The sequence below is a fragment of the Phocoena sinus genome, chromosome 1 (genome assembly GCF_008692025.1).
Source record: "Phocoena sinus isolate mPhoSin1 chromosome 1, mPhoSin1.pri, whole genome shotgun sequence".
Lineage (NCBI taxonomy): Eukaryota > Metazoa > Chordata > Mammalia > Artiodactyla > Phocoenidae > Phocoena > Phocoena sinus.
This window is the reverse complement of record NC_045763.1, coordinates 84,796,485-84,820,658: the sequence shown is the minus strand read 5'-3', so window position 1 is coordinate 84,820,658 and position 24,174 is coordinate 84,796,485. Positions and strand designations below refer to the sequence as shown.

The 24,174-nt window shown below is 37.5% G+C and overlaps 1 protein-coding gene across 12 annotated transcripts in view; it reads left to right on the top strand.

The window, feature by feature from the left end:
* Positions 1-24,174, top strand: part of ALG14 (ALG14 UDP-N-acetylglucosaminyltransferase subunit) — a 126,603-nt gene that overhangs the window by 44,066 nt on the left and 58,363 nt on the right. Inside the window, exon 5 of one of the 12 annotated variants that reach the window (XM_032613005.1) lies at positions 10,724-11,229. The exons of 10 other annotated variants lie outside the window; for them this stretch is intronic. In XM_032613005.1, the coding sequence (XP_032468896.1) occupies positions 10,724-10,780 (57 nt within the window). In that variant the 3' untranslated portion in view covers positions 10,781-11,229. Of the gene's footprint in view, positions 1-3,626; positions 3,727-10,723; positions 11,230-24,174 lie in introns of those variants that run through there. One more of the 12 variants, XM_032613184.1, reaches the window with a different exon arrangement.

Below are 24,174 nucleotides of genomic sequence, written 5' to 3'. Positions count from 1 at the left end.
CTGATCTAATTGAATAATAATGATAGTATATATTTCAAAATTAAGTGTCATGTATATTAGAATTTTTTTTTTTTTTTTTTTTTTTTTTTTTTTTGCGGTACGCGGGCCTCTCACTGTTGCAACCTCTCCCGTTGTGGAGCACAGGCTCCGGACGCGCAGGCTCAGCCGCCATGGCTCACGGGCCCAGCCGCTCTAAGGCATGTGGGATCTTCCTGGACCGGGGCACGAACCCGTGTCCCCTGCATCGGCAGGCAGACTCTCAACCACTGTGCCACCAGGGAAGCCCAAAATAGAATATTTTTAAAATTCAAAATGGATAATTAAAATAAGAGGAACAGTATTATTAAAAAAGTATTATTACAGAATTTTGCAAATGAGATTGACTTAGAAAATTAATCAAATTCATATTTACCAGTTTCCTGTTACAGAAAATCATATATAAAACCATTGTGAGTATATGTAATGTTTTATATCTTAATTTAACTTTTTGAATGAGATAGTAATCAAAAACATCAGGTTGTTTTGAGGAAAAAATGTGTAAATCTGCTTGTTGAGTGTATATTGAAAGTCATGCTTGTTTCATCCAAGCCAATTATTAGACAAAAAACATCTTAGAGGAAAGTTATAAACTCTGTTTTGGAGGCCTGAATCTAATCCTTAGTAATTGGAGTGGATGGTTTCTTCTTCTACAAGGGCATTAAATACTTTTTAGGTGGTTCTGGTGTTTCACATATCATATTTTTCAAGAAATATGGCTTTGCCAGGCATCCTGTGAATAAGAGTCATAAGATTATTCTTGAGTTTAAAAAGATAATGGAGCAGAACATAGATCATTGGTTTTCAGCCTCCAGTGGTGGGGGAGGGACTGACTACAAAAAGACTTGAAAGAACTTTTTTGGGTGAGAAGCCGTTCTGTATCTTGATTGTAGTGGTGATGGTGGTGATGGTGGTGGATATTAATTGTATGCGTCTGTCGTAACTCAGACCTGTACACTAAAAAGGGTAAATTTTACTCTCTGTAACTTATATCTTAATAAATATAAGTTTTAAAATGTGAATCATGGCCAAAAGCATCAAAACCTTTGGTTCACAGTAGCTTCATATATGGCATGTACCTATTCTTGAGTAAAAGTGATTTGGTGAGTCATTGCTTGCTCCTCTTGGCACCTCACCTCTCTAGTGTTTTTAAGACCTTCTCTAAGTGGCACAACCACCGGAATCGAGTTACAGCATTTGTCTAAAATTTCTAACATAAAATTCAGCACCTTTGCTGAATTAAACATCTGGGTCAGGGAGCATCAGTAGCAGCCAAAAATGACATAGTTTATCAAATGAACCGAGATTTCTCAATTCATTTCATTTCAATCGCTTATTGTTTTACGTTTGTAACCTTGGAAGCAATAAATAGAGTTGGTCATGTTTGGAATGCTATATTACGTTTGATTTTAGGTGAGTCTGTCATCCTCGAAGTGTTAGTTACTGAAAGTCTATATTAAGTGCCTAACATGTACTACTTTTCCACTTGTATACCCAGTAGGCATGTAGAAGTTTCTTGGTTCAAGATAGTAGATATTTCCTACTCCTCCCCATCTTGGTAAACTTGCTCAAGTCAAATCCTCAGGATACATCTTTGATTCCTCTCTGCCACTCCTACTTCTCCTGTTCAATAGCAAGGCCTGCCAGCCATGTCTTCTCAATTTACCGTGATTCCTGTCTGTCTCTGTTCATCTTTCTGCCCCACGCCATGCAGCGCCACCCCACCCACACTGCATAGCCTCTTAATTTGTCTGCCTATGGAAGGAAGTTCACGATCCCCCGCAGTTGCCTCACCACTTAGCAACCAATGTGATTTCTTTTATAACGTACATCAGATTCCGTTACTCCACACTTAAAATCATCCAGCGGTTTTCTGTGCTCTTAGAACAAAGTCCAAATTTCTCAGTGTAGCCTATATGCTCTAGCCCAGCCTGCTTCTCTGACCTCTTCTCCTCCTCTCTTCCCCTAGTTTACTGTGTGCCAGCCAGACCTGCCTGTTTGTTTTTTTTGTTTTTTTCCAACAAACCCAGCTGATTCCTGTCTCAGAGCCTTTGTACTTGCCATTCCCTGTGCATGGGGCTCTTCACCCCTGCTGTAAACGTGACTGGTTCCTTTTTGTTCTCTGAGCTCAAATGTTACCTCCTCACAAAGGCCTATCGTGATACTAGCCCTTCCTCCAGCTCATGTCCTCATCCCTCTGTCAGACTGCCCTGCTTTATTTTCTTCATAGTACTAATCCCGATAAAAAGCTATCTTTTTTTTGTATGTGTTTGTCATTCCATAAGAAAGTGCAACTGCCTTGTTCATTATACTGATGCAACAGTGCCTGGCGCTTGGTAGCCTCACAGTATGTATCTTTGATGAATGGTCCAGTCACTGTGCATGGGTGAGCTGTGGGCCCTTCCCTCAAAGAGCTTACACTCTAGTGGGGGAGACAAATGGGAAAGTAATTATAATGTAGTGTGCCAAGTGCATTATGGTGGTAAGTGAAAATTGCTGTGGGACTATCACAAGAAGAACTCAGTGGTTCATTCATTCACAGATACTTGTCAAGGACCCTACTCTGTGACAGGATTTATACTGTGTGTGAGAAGTATAAAAGTAAGCACAGTGGACAGCAGTCTTGCCCACAGCTGGGTGGTTGCAGTGTGATAGGTCCTCTTTGGGGAGCTGGACAAGGCTTGAGAGTGGAGATGACATTTAAGCAAAGGTGGATAAGAGTTAATCAGTCAGAGAATAGGAAAAGGTCATTTTAAGAAGAGTGAAAGATTAATAAGTCAGTTGAGTGAGTGTCACATAATGTATATAAGGTTGAAATCTTTAGACTGAATTTTTATTAATTAGCATTTTAAATATAATATTTTCTTGCTATTAGAAATTAATGGGATCTGGAACTTAAGACCTGAATGCAGTAGCAAGGTAGTCATTTTTATAAGGTTAAATATTATGGATACTGTTAAGATGGCGTTTTGGGCTTTTCCTCTATAAACCCCATGAACAGACTTCTTTTCATTTAAATCCAATAGAAGTTAAAGGAAATGGACACTTAAATGTTTTACTGATTTATCGTTTTCATTCATGTGACCAGAACACCTAAAAGTTGTATTTTTAAAAATTTTTAGAAAAATAACATTTATTGAACTCTCCCTATGTGTCAGGCACTATTCTAAGTACTTTGCATATATTAACTCATTTAATTCTCCTAACAGTTCTCTGACACAATACTCTTTACCGCCATTCTATAGATGAGGAACTCAGAATCCAGAGAGGTCTAAGTAACCAAGGTCACAGAGCTAGTCAGAGTAGCATAATTCTAGTTCTCTTTAGAAATGTATCAGATTTTCCAGAATTAGATAACTCACTCAAAACTTAACTAGTAGTTTTGTTTTGTTTTTTTAATGTCTGTATTGCAGCAGGCACTGAAAGGGATGAATAAAATATAGCTGTGTCCTCAAGAAGCTTATATTTAGTTAGCTTCAAGAAAAGTGGACTAAAGAAACAACAGGTAGCAGGTAGGCATGAAATAGAGAGTAATTCTGTTGGTGGAAAAAAAACTATTTAAATCAGAAATAGTTTTTCCATCTCTTCAGCCTACAGCTTATTTTGGTGCTTGAGATTCTTTTAAAAAGCATTTAGAGGGGCTTCCCTGGTGGCGCAGTGGTTGAGAGTCCGCCTGCCGATGCAGGGGACACGGGTTCGAGCCCTAGTCCGGGAAGATCCCACATGCCGCAGAGCAACTAAGCCCGTGTGCCACAACTACTGAGCCTGTGCTCTAGAGCCCACGAGCCACAGCTGCTGAGCCTGTGTGCCACAACTACTGAAGCCCATGCGCCTAGAGCCCGTGCTCTGCAACAAGAGAAGCCACTGCAATGAGAAGCCCGTGCACCACAACGAAGACCCAACACAGCCAAAAATAAATAAATAAAATAAAAATAAAAATAAAAGCATTTGAACACAATTTTTTTAGCATTTTTTATTTTGAAATAATTATAGATTCCAAGGAGTTGAAGAAATAGTACACAACGTTCCATGTACCCTTCACCCAGCTTCCACTAGTGGTGGTCTTATATAACCATAGTGCAATATCAAAATCAGAAAATTGATATCAGTACAATTCTGTCAACTAGACTACAAACCTTATTCAGTTTTCACTGTATTTCATATGTGTTCACGTGTGGTTGTGTTTGTGTATAGTTCTATGCTGTTTTATCCATGTATCAAGATACATAACTGTTCCATCACTGCAAAGGAACTCCCCTGTGCTATCCCCAGTCCCTGTTCCATGGTAGCCACTAATCTGTTTTCCATCACTATAGTTTGTCATTTCAAGAATGTTCTATAAATGGAATCACACACTATGGAACTTTTTGAGATTGACTTTTTTTCACTGAGCATAATGCCCTTGAGATCCATTCGGTTTTTACATGTATCAATAATTCCTTTTTATTGCTAAATAGGATTTCATTGTATGGATGTATTACAGTTTGTTTAACCATTCATACATTGAGGGACATTTGAATTGTTTTCACTTTTTTGCTGCTATGAATAAAACTACTGTGAACATACATGTACGGGTTTTTGTATAGACGTAAGTTTTTATTTATCTGGGTAAATGCCCAAGAATTAGATTGCTGGGTCTGAGAAAGTTCAAGTTTACTTTTATAAGAAACTGCCAAACTATGTTCCATAGTGGCTATACCATTTTTACATCTCACCAGCAATGTCTGGGAGATCTAGTTTCTCTGCATTCTCTCTAGCATTTGGTATTATCAGTGTTTTTTACATGTGTAGGGATACACCATTGTGTTTTTAATTTGTATTTCCCTAATGGCTAATGAGGTTGAACATCTTGTCATGTACTTATTTGTCGTTAATATCTCTTCTTCACTGAAATGTCTGTTCATGTCTTTTGCCCATTTTCTAATTGGTTTGTTTTACTTTTGAGTTTTGAGAGTTCTTTGTATATTTTAGATGTAAGACTTTTGTCTAATATGTGGTTTAAAAATATTTTCTCTCAGTTCATGGCTTGTCTTTTCATCTTCCTAACGGCGTTTTTCACAAAACAAAGATTTTTACTTTTGATGAGGTCTAATTATCAAATTTTCTTTCATGAATCGTACTTTTGTTGTCACATCTAACAACTCTTCATCTAGTCCTAGATCCCAAAGATTTCCTCATGTTTTCTCATAATAGTTTTATAGTTTTATGTTTTACATTTAAATGTATGAGTCATTTTGAATCAATTTTTATATCAGGTGTGAGGTTTAGATGAAGGCTCATTTTGCCTATGGATGCCCAGCATAGTGTGCTAAAAACAAATAAACAAACCTTTCCTTCCTCCACTGAATTGCTTTTTCCCTTCGTTAAAAATCAGTTGTAATTCTTTTTTTTTAAAAAAAGAAGTTATTAGTTGGGTGTATTTATCTATTCCTGGAACCTCCGTTGCATTCATCTCTGAGTCTTTTCCTCTGCTAATAGCACATTGCTGTGTTTGCTATAGCTGTATATAGTAAATCTTAACTTCTGGTAGAGTGATTTCTCCCACTTTGTTTTTCTTTTTCAAAATTGCCTTAGATATTCTAGTTCCTTTGCCTTTCCATAAAAAGTGTAGAATAAGTTTGTCTATGTATACAACAGAATTCTGCTGGGATTTTGATAAGACTTGCATTATATGTATAAATCAGTTTTGGGGAAATTGACATCTTTACTATATTGAGTCTTCCAATCAATGGACATGGTATGCTTCTCCATTTATTTAGATCTCCTTTTATTTTGTTTATCCAAGTTTTGTAATTTTCAGCATCAAGATCATGTACATGTTTTTTAAATTAATATCTTGGTAGTTTACTTTTTTGGAATAATTGTAAGTTATAAATGGTATTGTGTTTTTAATTTTGGTTTCTACATGTTTGTTGCTAACATATCAAAATACTATTGAGCTTTGTTTATCTCATATCCTGAGATCTTGCTTTTTTAAATAGATTTTCTAGACAATCATATGTCCTGCAAATAGAAAAAATTTTATTTCTTCTCTTCCAACCAGTATATAATTTGTTTCCTTTTCTTACCTTATTGCACTGGCTAGGACTTCTAGTGTTATGTTTAATATGAATGATGAGAGCAGACAATTTGTCTCTTTTCCAATTTTAGGGAAAAAGCTTTCATTCTTTTACCACTAAGTATGATGTCAACTGTAGGTTTTTTATAGATGCTCTTTGTCAAATTGAAGAACTTTCCCTTCTCTATTAGTCAGGTTCTCCAGAAAAACTGAACCAAAATCAATGGGATAGGATTTTACTCAGCCTTTTTGTTCTATTCAAGTGTTCGGTTGATTGGATGAGGACCGTCCACATTAGGGAGGACAATGTGCTTTACTCAGTCTACTGATTCAAATGTTAATCTTACCCCAAAATACCCTCACAGACATATGTTTCACCAAATGTCTGGGCACCCATGGTCCAGTCAAGTTGACACATAAAATTAACCATTACAACCTCTATTCCTAATTTACTGAGAATGTTTTTATTAATGACAATAGAAAAATTAATGTATTAATGACAAAATGAACTTTGTTATAAGTTTTTTTTGCATTGATTGACACAATCATAATTTTTTGTTAGCTATTGATACAGTACATTACATTGAGTGATTTTCAAATATTGAAACAGGCTTGCATTCCCTGAATAAATCCCACCTGATCATGTTGTTTAAACATTTTTATATGGATTTCATTTGCTAATAATTTGTGCAAATTTTTATGATGATATTCATGAGGGATATTTGTCTTTGGCTTTTTGTTTTGTACTATTTTTGTCTGATTTTGGTATTGAAATTAAACTGGCCTTATAAAATGACTCACCCTCTTTGTTTTCTGGAAGAGACTGTTTAGAATTTATTTTAATGCTTTTTTAAATGTTCGGTCAAATTCTCCAGTGAAACCATCTAGTCCTGGAGATTTCTTTTTCAGAAGTGTTTAGCTACAGATTATATTTCTTTAATAGACATAGGATTATTCAGATTCTCTGTCTCATATTGGGTGAATTTTAGTAGTTTGTGGTTTTCAAGGAATTATTCCATTTCATCTAAATTGTCAAGTTTATGTGCACAGAATTGTAATGTTCCCAATTGTCCTCTTTTACAGCTTTAGGATCTGTGCTTATAGCCTTGGTTTCATTCTTGATATTGGCAAGTTCTGATTTCTCTCTTTTTATATTTGTCAGTCTTGCTAGAGACTTACCAATTTTATTGATGTTTTCAAACAGTCAGCTTTTTGTTTCATTTATTTTCTCTTATCTTTACTATTTCCTTTCTTGTGGTTGCTTTGGGTTCATTTTGCCCTTCTTTTTCTAGTTTCTTAAGGTAGGGGCTTAGATTATTGATTGAAGACCTTTCCTCTTTTCTAATGTAAGCATTTAGTATTATAAATTTCTGTTTCATCACTGCTATAGCATCACCCTACAAATGTAGGTATGTTATATTTTCATTTGGTTCTAAGTGTTTTTTATATCCTTTGATACTTCTTCTTTGACCCATGGATTATTTAGAGTGCTTTAATTTCTAAGTATTTGGAGATTTTTTCCTATTATCTTTTTGTTATTGATTTCTAGTTTGATTCCATTATGGTCAGAGAACATACTCTTTTCTTTATATATGTTAAGGTAAAGTTTTTTGTTTGTTTGTTTGTTTTTTGTGGTATGCGGGCTGTTGTGGTATGCGGGCTCTCACTGTTGTGGCCTCTCCCGTTGCGAGCACAGGCTCCGGACGTGAACGCTAAGCGGCCATGGCTCACGGGCCCAGCCGCTCCGCGGCATGTGGGATCCTCCCGGACCGGGGCACAAACCCGTGTCCCCTGCATCGGCAGGCGGACTCTCAGCCACTGCGCTACCAGGGAAGCCCTGTTAAGATAATGTTTTATGATCCAGGATACAGTCTGTCTTGGTGAATATATTGTCCATGGGTGCTTAAAAAGAACGTGTACTCTGCTGTGTGGTGTGTTCTTTAATTGCCCATTAGATCCTGTTGCTGAATGATGTTACTGAGCCCTTCTATATCTTTGCTGATTTTCCATCTAATAGGTCTACAGATAACTGTGAGAGACATGGAACATTTCGTTAGCCCTTCTAAAACCATGTCTAAATGGTCTCATTGATCTTGGCCCTTCATAATTCGTTCTGTGCCCTTTTCCCCCTAGTGTAATGTACGTATTGATCCCACAGTCATATGAATTTTAAGTAGTCCTTGTAGTTCACTGTTTTGTCTCTCAAAACCCAAATATTTCTTCTCTATTGTGTCTTTTTAGCTTCTCCTAAAAGTAGGAGTCTTTGAATCATTCTTTGAATAAGTGGGCTGATCTCATACTCTCTTGAAAATATATTCCTGAGAAGAAATTTGTTTGTTTCAAGGTGAGGAAGAGAACGTTGAATTTGTTAGGTTGCTGATCATTAAACTAAAGTAAGAGGAATGCTTATGCTGAGGGGGAAAGATCTGTAAAGTTCTTGAGGGTAAAGGCCATGTATTTGTGTGTTTCCCATGGTCCCTTCCTAGAAAAGCGCCTTCCACATATTTGTGGAATGACTTAAAAATAAATGAATGAATACTGAATGATGTGAGTCATCCCCAAAACAAAGACACCCGCTCCCTAAACTGGTATTCTTCTCAGGCTTTATTAAGAGTCTGAAAAACCAGAAGCGTTTCCCAAGTCTGAAGTGTTTGATTACTGGCTTCCTTCCAACCTGGCTGTTGTTAAATGAAATACCCAAAGAAAGAACTCTGCGTGTAAAAATGAAACCTAATTTAATTTTTAATCAAGTAAAAAAATAAATTTCAGATTCTACATGTATAACAAACTGGAAAGAAATGGACCATTTCATCCTAATACTCTGCCTTTTTGCCTGAAGCTGAAGCTGATTTAATTCACTATGACAAATTTAGATGTATTTATTACATGTACACTCGTGCTTTGTATGAAAGAAAGCCACTATTTTACTTAGTCATTTTTTTCCATGTTCTGTATCCAGTTTGAGCTGTGAAATGCCTAAGTTCATAGCAGTAGCAAGTTGATGACATGGAAAATGGGTTGTTGTCCATAAATGGGATACTATGATTTTTTCTTTTAATTAGGTATTTTCTGTGGTGAGCCACAACTGGATGGAACTGGGATTACCACTGTTTGCATAGTATATAAAATTTTTATTGCCCTGTTGATTGACATGTGTTTCAAACATTAAGAAGAGTCAATTAACTTCTTGTTGATATGTGAGAACCCTTACAGGAACTTTGTTTTTCCCCTTAATTGCTGTTGGTTTGATTCTCTTTATGTAATGACCTTCATCTGGTATTATATTTTTTGGTGATCAAAACCTTTATAGCACGTTCAAAGGAAACTTAGCTAGACAAAGAAAAGGTCAGCCGGCCCAAGATGCCTATCTATAAATGGAGTTAAGTGAGAATAAGATTTTTCAAGCCAAGTCAAATAAGAAACAGTTAGATCGCAATCATCTACTGCTTCTTGTTTTCCAAGATTAATGAAATCATACTTGGGAGCCATTTGTTTAAGCTTGTTCAGTTCCTGTTCCTCTGTTGACCAGTCCTCTGTAACACATTAAAATAATACCAAGTGTTACTTTTTCCCAGTTTGTATTTCCCCTCCTTACATGTACTGTAAATTTAGCAGCTTTCATAAAGATACAGAAGAACCAGCTCTGTATTGTACGTTCATTTAGCGAGTCTGACGAAGGTCAGAGTCCACCGTGAGGAGTGATTTTATGTGAAAATCCTCCCACATATCTGGTTTCTTATGACTGACAAACTGCATTTCCCAGCTGCATGGTGAAATTACCAGCTGTGCCACTGATACATTGGCTGGGTGACAACCTGTAGCTACTTCCATCCACAAATGAGGTATTTAATTTAAATGTTATGGTTTCTGTTTCACATTTTGAATGACCTTAGAACAAAATCTGTGTCAAAATTAGGCTGTATAGGATCAGTTAGAGATGGCTTTGAATTATTTTTCTTTTTCTCCACTTTGGGGGAACTCTCTGAAGCTTGAAAATGATTTTTCTTTCTTTTCCGAGTTGATCCTTTTTCCACTTGGCAAACATTACGTTTTTCCTCTCCGCAGAAGCCAGTGTGGCTTTGCCTACCGTTTTTCTCTTGTTTCGCTTTGCCTGCATCACTCTCTGAGTTGTCACTGTTTCAGCCCATTACAGGCACATATGAGATCTGGGCCTGGTGGGGCCTCTTCCTTTCAAGGTGAAAGCTAGTATGTTTTCCTAAGAATAACAATGTGGCTACAGTGAAAACAGAAATAAAAGTTGAAGGTAAAGAAATTCAGTTGTGAAAGGATAAGAATAAGGGAAGCAAGCATGATGGAAACAAAGCTGTTTTACAAGAAAGGACTGATATGTAATCAGAGACAATGAACTCAGAGAGACCTGGCCTTGTACAAAAAGATGATGGAGGCACTAGTGGCTAAGTGAGAACAGAGGGTGGGATCAAGAGAAAGAAAATCTTTGAAATGATCTTCAATTTTAATAATGATTCCTAGAAGCAGCCGGTTTCACAGCCTTACGGTGCCTATTTTAAAGTTTCATGTGAATCAGCATAGCTCTATTTTTATAGTATCTGAAAATCACTAAAGTGCTGTTTTTGTTTAGAATTTTAAAAATCTCCCTTTGGTCCGAAGGAAAAAAGAAAAGAAAGGAGCACAATCAGAGCACAAATAATTGAGTATGGACTGTGAGAGCTAAGAAGGGCTGCTGCAGTCCGAGTCAAGTGGAGTCATTAAAGATTTGGAGATGTCTGGAACTCGAGTTGGTGTGGAAGAAGTAGCTTGGGGAGTTTTTTGTTTGCTTACTATTTTTATTTAAAATTAACATGTCAAGATTATGTTAATTTTACAAATAGATTGATAATTTTTAAACCTAGTCTCTGAAGTATTTTATAAAGTCTAGGAAGTGTAAGACACATCCTAGACAAATCTAAGACACTACTAGATTTCAAATACGAAGATAAACTCATCAAGGCCTTCAATAATTAAATAATCATTAAATGATTAATAATTATTAAATAATTTACATAAGCAAAATAATTAGACTGAGGCATCAGACATTTTAAAAGCAATCTAAAAAGCAGAGGAACAATATGTTTTTCAAAACTCAATGAGAGAAAGTGTAAACCAGTGATTTTATATTCAGCTAAAGTGTCCTTCAAAGACCAAGGCACTGAAAAAACAATATTCAACACATAAAAACTTAAGGAATTCTGCATTCATCAGCCTTTCCTAAGGAAACTACTAATGAATGACATCAACCAACCAAAAGATGATTGGGAAGACTTCAGCAAAAAGACAGATGGTCAACATTTTAAATTCTATAAATGTACACGTAAGAATAAAACAGAGGTGGAATGAAGGTGATACGCTAATGCACAAAGGTTATGTATTGTGATAAATTTGAAATAATGCAACTGAAATATGAGAGAGAAAGAAAAGGAAAGAGAGAAATGAAAAAGCTTATTGTTGTACGGGCAATAGATGGACATTAAAAGATACTGAAAATAATTGATAAACCTGACAGTAAAGAATAAAATAATAAATCAGAAGCCTAAGCCAGATTTAAAAAACAATATAAAGAAAGAAAATTGCAGAGAAATATAACTCATAAATGTCAATTCAAAATCACTAAGTAAAATATTTGCATACAGAATCTAACACCACATTAAAGAAAATAATACACCATAATCAAGTGGAGTTTATTGCAGGAATATGAGGTTGTTTTAATGTTAGTTAATCCATTCACATCATATGCCATATTAATAAGTGTAGGAAAAAAAGGTCATATAGCTATATTAACAGATACTTAACAAGTCTGACAAAATTCAGCACCCATTATGAGCAAAATATTCAAGAAAATTGGACATGAGAAATACTTAGCATGATAATATATAATATTTTATATATGTGTATATATAAGAGGAAATGCAGGCAGTTTCTTATTTAATTGGAAAACACTAGAGGCATTTGCTTGGGGAGTTTTTGAAATTTGAATGCAGACTGTGAACTCCTTGAGGAAAGGTAAGATGTGTTACTCATCTTGGCAATCCTAGCACTTATTAAAGTGCTCGGGGGCATGTAGGATTTCAATAAATATTGAAGGAGAGAAGTTGGGTAGGAGGACTATAGGAAGGAAAGAGAGAAGCTATTAAAACTTAGTGATGACTGCTTAGCACTTTTAAGGGGGTGGAAAAAATAGAATAGGGGAAAAAGCATTGCATAACTGCTCCTTGGCTAACCTTTGCACCGACTGAATTAATCCCTGGAATTCATCTAAGGATTTTCTTGATAGCACGTTTCTGAAGTGTTAAATATTGTCTTTGTCGAAGCAATCAAAAGGAAATGGCAAAAATTTCTCTTTCATCTCAAGCAGAATACAGTTGGTTTACTTTTTTTATTGAGATGAAATTCACATAACATAAAATTAACCATTTTAAAGTGTACAGTTCAGTAGCATGTAGTACATTCACGGTGTTGGACACCACCTGTATTAGATTCCAAAACATTTTCATCAATAGTTGCTTTACTTTAATGCCTGAGTATCATGAAACCACTTAGAGTTTTTTACTTTATTTTATTTATTTATTCTTTTGGGGGGTACGCAGGCCTCTCACTGTTGTGGCCTCTCCCGTTGCGGAGCACAGGCTCCAGGCGCGCAGGCTCAGTGGCCATGGCTCACGGGCCCAGCCGCTCCACGGCATGTGGGATCTTTCCGGACCAGGGCACGAACCCGTGTCCCCTGCATCAGCAGGCGGACTCTCAACCACTGCGCCACCAGGGAATCCCCTTTTTACTTTATTTTAAAAAGAAGACTGAAACCTAGTCAGTGTTTTCTAACAGCCTCTGGAGACTAAATGCCATCTTCTTCATAGTCTGTCTTTTAAATTTCTCATTTCCCTCCCCACGAATCATTGGGTAAAACTTACCTTTTTAGGCTGGCATTTCCTCTTTGGTAGTTTGTATTTTGGTGATTTCTTTTTCTCCTGGCCTCCTGGTATAATTCTTACTTTTTGTAGCGTGAATACAGCGAAGCCTCCTGGTCAAGGATTTCTTTTTCTAGTGCTAAACATATTGGAAATTCAATCAGCTCCAGAAAGCTTATCACTTCTCTACATGGAGCATGAGATTTGAGATTCCACTTACACCAGGACAGCATTCTATAGGAGATGTAAGTCAGGTGCTTCTCATCTTCCATGGATCCTTGCCACAGGATAAAAAGGGCAGACTCTGATTTTCTCTAAGACTCATGGACAAATAATTATAAAAATATTCAAAAGGACCTTATAATCAGGGATGAGGAAACTGTGATTACTCTAGATTTACTAAAGGAAGGAATAAACACCTTACAAATTTCAAACATTGTTGCAGCTTACAGAAAAAGAGATTTTAGCATTATTGTTTAGAGGAATGAAAATGGTCCAATTAGAAACAGGTTAGAGAGCTTGAGAGCTCTCTTAAAAATAGCAAAACATTCCCTGCTGATAAGACCTTTGAATTACAGAAAGAACATGTCATGACTGATCATGCCTCTTAAGAAATGTGAACAGCAGATTCATAAGTTTCGTATGTATATGATGTCAAAATCTCCATATTCTGCCGTAAAGAATGAAATCTGCAGTGGGATCAGCTGTAGAATTGCAAAGGGCAGCAAATTCCATTTGTTAGCAGAATACCGTCTTGCATTCTTGGTCTTCCTGGAATCATACTTAAGCCATTTATACATATCTTTGACAAAGCAGTTTTTAAAAAATGTTTATAGCTGACAGTTTGTGAAAACAGGTTTGCGCTTATGGCCTAAATAATTACTTTTCTCTCAAGACAGGTGTGTCATGCTCAAATCAGTTGTGTCCACATCTTCAAAGCTCCAGATGCTATTTTTCAAAAGATTTGCTTACACAATACAGTATTTTGTAGATAAGTCTCATTAGTGGAGGCAGTGCCCACAGCTCAGGGGACTTAGTCTGTTGCTGTTTTATTATTCCCAAGCCAACTTTCCTGTTTCAGCTTTTCAAGGAGCCATGATTCACCTCTGTGAAGTCACACAGGGAGAAAAAAAATCCCTCCCTGCTCAATACGAAGGGAGAAGAGAATTGGGGTGGGGTCGAGGCTGGGAGTGGGTGGGAGTATGGATTTCCCTCCCTCTGTGGGAACTAGGTGAGGCTTGTGTGTGGCGCAAACTTCCAGTCTTCAGGTCACGAAGAAGAGTTCCTCATTTTTGTTACATAGGTTTCATCAAGAATTCATTTTGAGTATTTGCTTTACATTTTTTTTCTGAAAGTTTCCACATTATTGTTTTCTCTGGCTTGCATCCACTATACCTTGATCGTGGTAGAGGAGGAAATATGCCATACTGGGAATCAGGATGTTTTTGGTTTTACTCTCAGCTTTGTGAATAATTAGGCATGTGACTCGAAGCTAATCACTTAGCCTGTCTGAGCTTAGCCTCTCCTCCAATCAAACGGGAATAATAGGAAGGCACAGTAGGCAGAGCACAGATGTCAGATCCACTTGCTTTTGAACAGGCCACTCCCTCTGCCGGGAAGGTGATTGATTCCCTACCATTCAAAACCACTAACTCCTGCTCACCTGGTGTCTGAATGACTGGCGCTGGTTGGAGCTCCTGCACCTCATAATATCTTAGATATAGTGGATGCCCAAAACACATTTTTTAAATTATGATGATGACTTAGCTCTGAGAGTATTTCTGGGGTTCCTCATAGTTTATTTAAGGAACACCTGTCACCCATACACACGCATTCGAAAGCTTGGCTATCCTTCTACTGTCCCGCCCTATACGGCAGCGTTCTCTCTTCTGTCTCTTTTCGTACTTTGACCTTTCTTTCTCTTTCTTCCTCTTTCTCACACACACCTCTGCCCTCCCATTGGGATTCATGTTGATGGCCCCAGGGTTTGGCCCATTATCTTCCACTTTTCTCCAGCTGCCTTGATCAACTTCTGCAGAAATTCTTCTTCCCTTAGGTCTCTTAGGAGATAGAACTTTTTTTTTTTTTTTGGCTGTGCTATGCAGCATGTGGGATCTTAGTTCCCTGACCAGGGATCGAACCCGTGCCCCCTGCATTGGAGTCCTAACCACTGGACCACCAGGGAAGTCCCGGATAGAACTAAATTTTAAGTTTTCATAAGTCTCCCAGTTTTTGTCCCTGAATTAGCACACTGACCTTTGTTTTAAGGGCTCTCTTACTACTGACTATAGGAAACAGATGGGTATTGACAAAAGTAGTAAGCATTATCAGAGTTAGATCTGTAAGAGCTTATGCATTACTGATAGACTTTATTCAAATAAAATGGCTAAGGTCTTTCTCAATGCCTTTTCTTTGTCTACTTCAGTGAGCCCTTTTTAAAGTATTTAAGACTAGGCCTCCTGCGTTCTCTTTTTTTATCAGCTAATTCTGAAGCAAATTGATGACCTTGGATCACAAGTAGATACAAACATGTTTTGTCTTATTCACATAGCTGGTCGGCATTGGTACCACATGGTTTTTTCAGGTATTTCATGTTGCACAAAAATCCATATTTCTGGCTCTTTTTGAAAAATTGGAAGGGCAGGTATCACCTAGAGCTGAGTCGTGACTGCTCTGTCTGGGGTACATGCTCTCTCACCTCTGGTTGTTTCATTTATATAGGTTCCCTGAGCGGATTATGTTTGTGTTCAGCTTTCATGCCTTTCCCAGCAACAAAAATGGGTGGTAGCCTTGCGAAAGGGTGGTTTGTAGGCCTCATCCACGTGGGGGGCTAAATGCAGGCTATGCACATGAAGGCGGTGGGCTCACTGTTCACAGTGGCAAGACAAACCTGCCGCCCCTGAACCCTTACTCCTTAAAGTCCTGGAGCTGCCAGTGCTCTTGTGGCAGAGCTATTTATTAGATTATTTATATCCCGGTGGATTTCTGTATACAGCGATCAATGTGGGTCTCATATTCCCCCTCCTCTTTTTATTAGAACAGTCATATTAAGTCACTCCCTGGTGGGGAATCCACTTGTACTCTTAGAATCATAAACTTACACAGATAATACCTTAGCCATCATTTAATCCCACATCCTCTTTATGAAGTTTAGATAATAAAGCCAAGAGGGGGCATGCCTTGTCTGGAGTCTTAGAACTAACAGCAAAGCATGGATGAAAAACCCAGTTCTTCTCACTCCCAGCTCCAGGCTCAGCTCTAGACCACACTACAAATGAAACATAGATTTCTTTCCTCTCTAAGAGCAACCAAGTGTGTACTCTCTACATGAAACAAAGTAAACGGGCTTGGGCAGCATGTATAGTAAGGTTCAGAATCTAGGTCTGCCATTCTAATATTTGGGCAAGCTTAAGTGACCTATTTGATCTCCATAAACTTCCTTTTCCTCATCTGGAGAACAGAGACCATGAAACCTACTTCATAGTCTTAGGTGAATATAACTAGTATGTACACAAGGGGCCTTCATGGTAGGTTCCTAGTTCCTTCTCACCCCTTTATCACCAGGTTCAATATTCTCTTCCAAAAATTGAGAGGCTAACAAGGAGTTAATAAATATTTTTAAACTTAAGCCAAGGAATGTCTGCACAGTGCCCAGTTTGGATGACGTGGTATGTCTAACTGTTTTCATGTTGATTTTCATGCCACAGTGAGCCCCTTCAGGCATGAAAACAACCAAGGATTATTTGCTTCTCTGTCCTTTCCTTCTCGGCCCTCTTGTGTTTTCGTCACATACTCCAGCCTTTCTAAAAGCAGTCTGTCAGGTTCTCTCTCCTGCTGGGCCACCGTTCAATGACATCCTTCTGAATCTGCCCCCTCTCAAGGAGGAGCTTGTGGGCATGGGCCTGCTTCTCAGTTACACAATTCATATCCTCAATTTCTGGAAGCTTCTTCTGAGCTGCGTCTTGGACTATCAGTCCATCCAGATCTTTCCCACCTGTGAACTCCTCAGACTTAACATTTCACTGTCACTGGTCATCTCACTTCCATTCATTTTCTCCTTCCCCAACTTACATTATGAGCACTTTAAGGGCCAAAACCAGTCTTCTGGCTGTATTATTATCCGCCAGGGAGCTTAGCAGTGTGTGGGTGCTTAGGGAGGTCTTTGATTAGTAACTGAATTGTAAGGAACTGGAAGACACCATGACAAGTGTTAGCAGCTCCTGACCCCAGCTGACCCCAGAGTGCTGCACTGTCTTCCTTCTCTGCCAGTTAAATATCTCCTCCTCGGCCTCCACCCTCTTTTCCTTCTTAGGTCCCACTCAGAGGTGAATGACATTCAGGGGACCCTTGAACTGCCTCCTGGATCACCTTTATTCCTGTGCCTCTCTCCCTCCCCACTAGCCAGGTGTGCCCCTTCCTCTTAGTTATCAAAGAGCATGGGGGGCTTCCGTGGTGGCGCACTGGTTGAGAGTCTGCCTGCCGATGCAGGGGACACGGGTTCGTGCCCCGGCCCGGGAGGATCCCACGTGCTGCGGAGCGGCTGGGCCCGTGAGCCATGGCCGCTGAGCCTGCGCATCCGGAGCCTGTGCTCCGCAACGGGAGAGGCCACAACAGTGAGAGGTACGCGTACCGCAAAAAAAAAAAAAAAAAAAAAAAAAAATAGCATGGGAACTTGGACCTCCCCTCTTCTAAGAGTGCCGTGGCAAGTCTAAAACTGTGCAAAGCTCTCTTCATATTGAAAAGGATTGGGAAGCATAACTAAGCCTGAGGAACTCAGGTCTTCCTCTGCTGTCATTCCGCCAAAATACCCACTTGATTCTTAAGGAAAATGTTATTCGTTGAATTACTTTTTATTTTTTAAGAGGACCTGAAACTATCAATGCAGAATTGCTTTCTGATGCCACTTCTTAGGATCATAAAACCTAGATATCAGAGCAAGATTTTTTTTACTGGTTATAATCTGAATCTCTATCCTTTGAAGTCATTTATTCCTGAATTTGTTATTATTTTATAAACTTATTTACAAATAAATTATCTGTAAATAAATTTACAAATAATTGTAATTTGTCTATAAATAACTGTAAATAAATAAATTATTTACAGTGGTGTTATTATTTTACATTGAATAACTGCTGTGAGCTGAGACCTGAGCTGGGCACCATGGAAGATAGAGGTGACCATGAGAAATGGGTGGCATTCATGCTCAGAAGAGTATATAATTTAGGAAGCAGGCACTGCCCCAAGTCCAGGATTAGGAAGGAGGGATCATGTGAACTGGGAACTGAACTGACGGCCTCAAGGTTCAAGACAGAAACACCAGTGTGATTATTTGGAGGTGTTTTAAATCCCAGGCCCTCTTTTGGTGGTGAGAGCACGTTAATGAGCCATTATCCCGTCGTTCACAAACCACACAGTGAAGAATATGGCATAAGGCTTCAGGATGTCTGACAGCATAGTTCCAGAAGGCGGGAGCAGCAAATGTACTTCAAAGAACCCAGAACAAATAGCCCTTTAGGTCAGTTTTTAAATCAATAACAGATCGGGCACTACAAGAGGAAGCCTGTTTCCCAGCCAAACAGTGAACAATGCTAAAAGCCCCGCTCCCACAGTCTCTGGGGAGTAATTAGAACTTGTTCAGTAATCAGCCAATTTGGATTTCTGAGAATGATTCTAAACACAAAATGATAAAAGTTGGTAAAGTAAACTAAACTGTTGTTTCATAATCGAGTTTCATAATTTAATTAGAGAATCATAAAGTTAGAAATGCTGGAAGGTTTTTTGTTTTGTTATTTTTAAGGAGAAGTGATTTAAAGGCAATGCTATTAAAATAAAAATAATTCTAAAAATATATGCTGAAGCCTTTTATCTTACTGGGGACCAGAAACAGTAAAATATCCAAGTTGGAGTCTAGTCCTCATTAGACCAATAAATTAGTTTTGGAACTCTGAAGTAGTTTGATTTCTTTTGTCTACAGAGCCATTGCAGCTTTGGTGGATTGTTTGTTTTAATTGTTGGCAAAACGCTGTAAACATCCAGGTTCTGGTTGCTGTATTTTTATTATAATGCACAGGAAACTTCCATCAGAAGCAGTAGAGGGTTAGGATAAATTGTAAATTAACAATAGATTTTGGTCAAGTTCAAATATGGCCTGTTACTTATCCTGTATTGGAAAAATGAGACAATTCTATGATTACAAATATATGGCAACTAATATCTTTGATGAGAGGGAAAGATTCTCCTGGATTGTTTTTTGTTTTATTTTTTCGTTTAATCAACAGCGCAGACACAGAGTTGGACAATATCTTACCAAATTGTACTTTTTCCTATGATGTCACTTTTGATCTTTAAGGTTCCTTCCAGCTTTGAGTCTTTGATTCACTGATTCTGATTTGATACACTAGGAAATTCCACCAAAGCAGGGCTGCTTGGTACAGGCCCTGTTGGCCCTGGAGTATAGATGTTCTCAAGGGGAAACCCAGTGTATGATGATGTAGTATGTGACTGACCTGCAGAGGATTGCCTGATTAGAGGTACCTCAGAACTTGCCCTAACGCTGTCAGCATAGCCTTGGTGACCACCAAATCTGGCATTTGTATTTTTTTAGTAACAAATGTGGAGAACTCATTATTACTTAATGAGCAGCAAAATCTTACTGGGCTCTACTATAATAACTTGGTAGCTTTCTCTAATAAGACAATACAACTGGAAAATAGTTGATATAAGTTTAATTCCAACTATACTTCTCACCAAGTTGGATGGTATAGTATTTCCCTAAACTAGAGATTTTGGATTACCATGACATTCACCAAAAGATCCAAACCACGTTTACATGGAAGTTCATATGATGGAATAATAATTAAAATTCACTTTTTTTTTTAACTTTTTCGTTTATATTGGAGTATAGCCGATTAACAATGTTGTGATAGTTTCAGGTGCACAGCAAAGGGACTCAGCCGTAAATATACATGTATCCATTCTCCCCCAAACTTTTTATCACTTTTACTCATTAGAAGTGAAGACCAAGACGATGATCAAATTTAGTTTTTGAATTTCAATAATAAGGAATAATAAAGAATCTTAATCCTGTTTTATATGGAAGAAATTTGAATCTTTAGGTTTCTAGGCTTATTTATTTATTTATTTATTTTTTGCAGTACGTGGGCCTCTCACCGCTGTGGCCTCTCCCGTTGCGGAGCACAGGCTCCGGACGCACAGGCCCAGTGGCCATGGCTCACGGGCCTAGCCGCTCTGCAGCATGTGGGATTCTCCCGGACCAGGGCACGAACCCGTGTCCCCCTGCATCGGCAGGCGGACTCTCAACCACTGCGCCACCAGGGAAGCCCTAGGCTAATTTAGATGCACCCCCATTCCTCATTCTTTTCTTGTTTTTGAATTTTATTTATTTTTTTATACGCCTCATTCTTTTCTGAGTTGGCTTTCTGATCAGTGTGGCCCTCTGGCCACACAGTATTCTAAGTATATGATAAGAACAATTCCTCTGACTTTATTCAATTTCTTTGTTTATATAATGAAGCATGTTGCTTGTTTATGTTTCTGCTAGGCCCTGTTGGAATTTTCTCTTCCAAATTTGTAGAACCTTTCACTAAATATGGAATGATATGGTGATATTTTTTTCCCTTCCAGTCAATAAGAACTTTCTTTTCTTTGTAGAACTTAGGAATGGCAAAAAGAACTAACTCATTCTTGTGGTATTTTCTAAATCCATAATACACAAATGAGTAGTCACAAGGCTGATAGAAATATCAGTATACGGTAGCTTGTTGTTTCTTTCTCTCACTTTTTTTTTAAAGTAGATTTTAGTTTTTAGAGCAGTTTTAGGTTTACAGCAAAATTCAGCAGAAGGCACAGAGATTTCCCATGTACCCTCTGCCTCCACAGATGCATAGCCTCCCCCGTCATCACCGTCCCTCACCAGAGTGGTACGTTTGTTACAATTGATGAACCTACATTGACGCCTCATTATCACCCAAAGTCCTGCTATTTATATTATTGTTCACTCTTGGTGTTACACGTTATATATTTTACAAATATATAATGACATGTATCTGCCATCATATTATCATGCAGAGTAGTTTCACTGCCTTAAACATACTCTGGGCTTTGCTTATTCACTCCTCACTGCCCCAACTCCTGACAATCACTGATTTTTTTTTTTTTTTTTACTATCTTTATAGTTTTGCTTTTTCCAGAATGTCATATAGTTGCAATCATACAGTATGTAGCCTTTTCAGGTTGACTTCTTTCAGGTGGTAATATGCAGTTAAGGTTCTTCCATGTCTTTCCATGGCTTGATAACTCATTTCTTTTCAGTGCTGAATAATATTCCATTGTCTGGTTGTACCACAGTTTATCCATTCACCTGCTGAAGGATACCTTGGTTGCTTTCAAGTTTTGGCAGTTGTGAATAAAGCTGCTATAAACATCTGTGTACAGGTTTTTGCGTATACATAAGTTTTTAATCCCTTGGGTAAATTCCAAGAAGCACAATTACTGGGTCATATGGTAAGAGTATGTTTAATTATCTGAGAAACTGCCAAACTGCCTTCCAAAGCGGCTGGACCATTTTGCATTCCCACCAACAATGAATGAGAGTCCCTGTTGCTCCACATCTTCATCAGCATTTGGTGTTGTCAGCGTTCTGGATTTTGGCCATTCTTATGGGTTTGTACTGGTCTCTCATTGTTTTAATTTGCATTTCTCTAATGACATATGATGTGGAGCATCTTTTCACCTGCTTATTTGCTATCTGTATGTCTTCTCTGATGAAGTATCTGTAAAGATCTTTGGCCCGTTTCTTAGTCGGTTTATTCATTTTCTCATTGTTGAGTTTTAAAAGTTCTTTGTATATTTAGGATAACAGTCCTTTATCAGATATATCTTTTGCAAATATTTTTTCCCAGTCTGTGGCTTGTCTTCATTTTCTTGATAATGTCTTTTAAAGAATAGAAGTTTTTTATTTTAATGAAGTCCAACTTTTCAGTGGTTTCTTTCATGGATTGTGCCTTTGGTATTTTATCTAAAAAGTCATTGCCAAACCAAAGGTCATGTAGATTTTCTGTGTTATGTTCTAGGAATTTCATGGTTTTGCGTTTTACGTTTAGGTCTATGATGCATTTTGAGTTAGTTTTTGTGAGGGGTGTAAGATCTGTGTCTCGATTCTCTCCTTTTTTTTTTTTTTTTTTTTTTGCATGTAGATGTCCAGTTGTTCCAGCATCATTTGTTGAAAAGACTATCATTGTTCCATTGTGTTGCCTTCACTCTGTTGTCAAATATCAGTATTTATGTGGCTTTATTTCTGGCTCTCTGTTCTGTTCTTTTGACATACTTGTCTATTCTTTCACCAATACCACACTGTCTTGATACTATAGCTTTATTGTAAGTACAAAGTCAGTACGTACTTACTGAAGTCAGGTAGTGTCAGTCCACTGACTTTGTTCTTCTTCAGTATTATGTTGTCTGTTCTGTGTCTTTTGCCTCTCCATGTAAACTTCAAAATTAGTTTATTGATATCCACAAAATATTGAGAATTTATTGGGAATTTGACTAAGATTGTATTGAACCTATAGATCAAATTGGGAAGAACATGGAATATATATTTCATTCTCCTTTGATTCTGTTTTTCAGAGTTTTATAGTTTTCCTCCTATAGATCTTATACATATTTTGTTAGATTTATATCTAAGTATTTCATTGATTGGGGCGCTATTGTAAATGGTTATGTGTTTTTAATTTAAAATTCCAATTGTCCAATAGAAAAGTGATTGGCTTTTGTGTATCAACCTTATATCCTATTAACCTCGCTATAATCACTTATTAGTTCTAGGAATTTTTTGGTCAGCTCTTTCAGATCATGCCATCTGCCAACAAAGACAGTTTTATTTCTTCCTTCCCAATTAGTACACCTTTTATTTCCTTTTCTTATCCCGTTACATTAGCTAGGACTTTATAGTATGATGTTGAAAAGGAGTGATGAAAGGGGACATCCCTGCCTTGTTCCTGATCTTAGTGGAAAAGCTCCTAGTTTCTCACCATTAAGTATAATGTTAACTGTAGGGTTTTTTTAGATATTTTTTATCAAACTGACGAAGTTCCCCCTCTATTCCTAGTTTACTAAGAGTTTTTTTAAATCATGAATGGATTTGGATTTTATCAGATGCTTCTTTTCTCCATCCATTAATATGATCATGTGACTTTTCTTCTTTAGCCTGTTGTTGTGATAGATTACATGAACTGATTTTCAAATGTCGAACCAGACTTGCATACATGGAATAAATGCCACTTGATTGTGGTGTATAATTATTTTCAAACACTGTTGGATTCAATTTGCTAATATTTTGTTGAGAATTTTTGCATCTGTGTTCGTGAGAGATATTGGTCTATAGTTTTCTTGTAAAGTCTTTGGTTGTGGCCAAAAATTCTGGGAAATTCTGGCCTCGTGGAATGAGTTAGGGAGTATTCCCTCCAGTTCTATCCTCTGAAAGAGATTGTAGAGAAATGGTATAATTTCTTTAAAATATGGAATGCTTTTTATTTTGCAATCATTTTAAACTTACACAAAAGTTGCAAAAATAGTAGAGAATTCCTGTATATCATTCATCCAGCTTTCACTGGAATTAATATCTTACATAACTATAGTACAGTTATCAACACCAAGATATTAACACTGGTATAATAGCTATTAACTAAATTACAGCCTTTATTGGATTTCGCGAGTTTTTCTGTCATCATACTTTTGCTGTTCAAGATCCAATCCGAGATTCCAATCCTGGTTACTTACCAGGTCTCTGTCGTCTCTTCTAGTCTCTGACATTTCTCCAGTCTTTCCTAGTCTTTCATAACCTTTACACTTTAGAAGCAAACTGATCAATTATTTTGCATACAGAGACTACAGTTGTATGATTACATAGTGGGATTCATTCTTTCTTTATTTCTGAATGAAAGTTTGAGTTTTCTAAAGAAGACTATATTTCGTTTTTGTGAAAATCCTGGTGTTTACATTTTAGTAAGTTGCAATTATTGTCACATATTACCTTCTTAGGGATCTATAGTTATTTGGAAACTCCTCCTTCACTACAAGGAAAAGATGTATCCTCTGTTCTATTTACTACAGCAGTCTTTCTGTCTCCAGTAATGATATGTG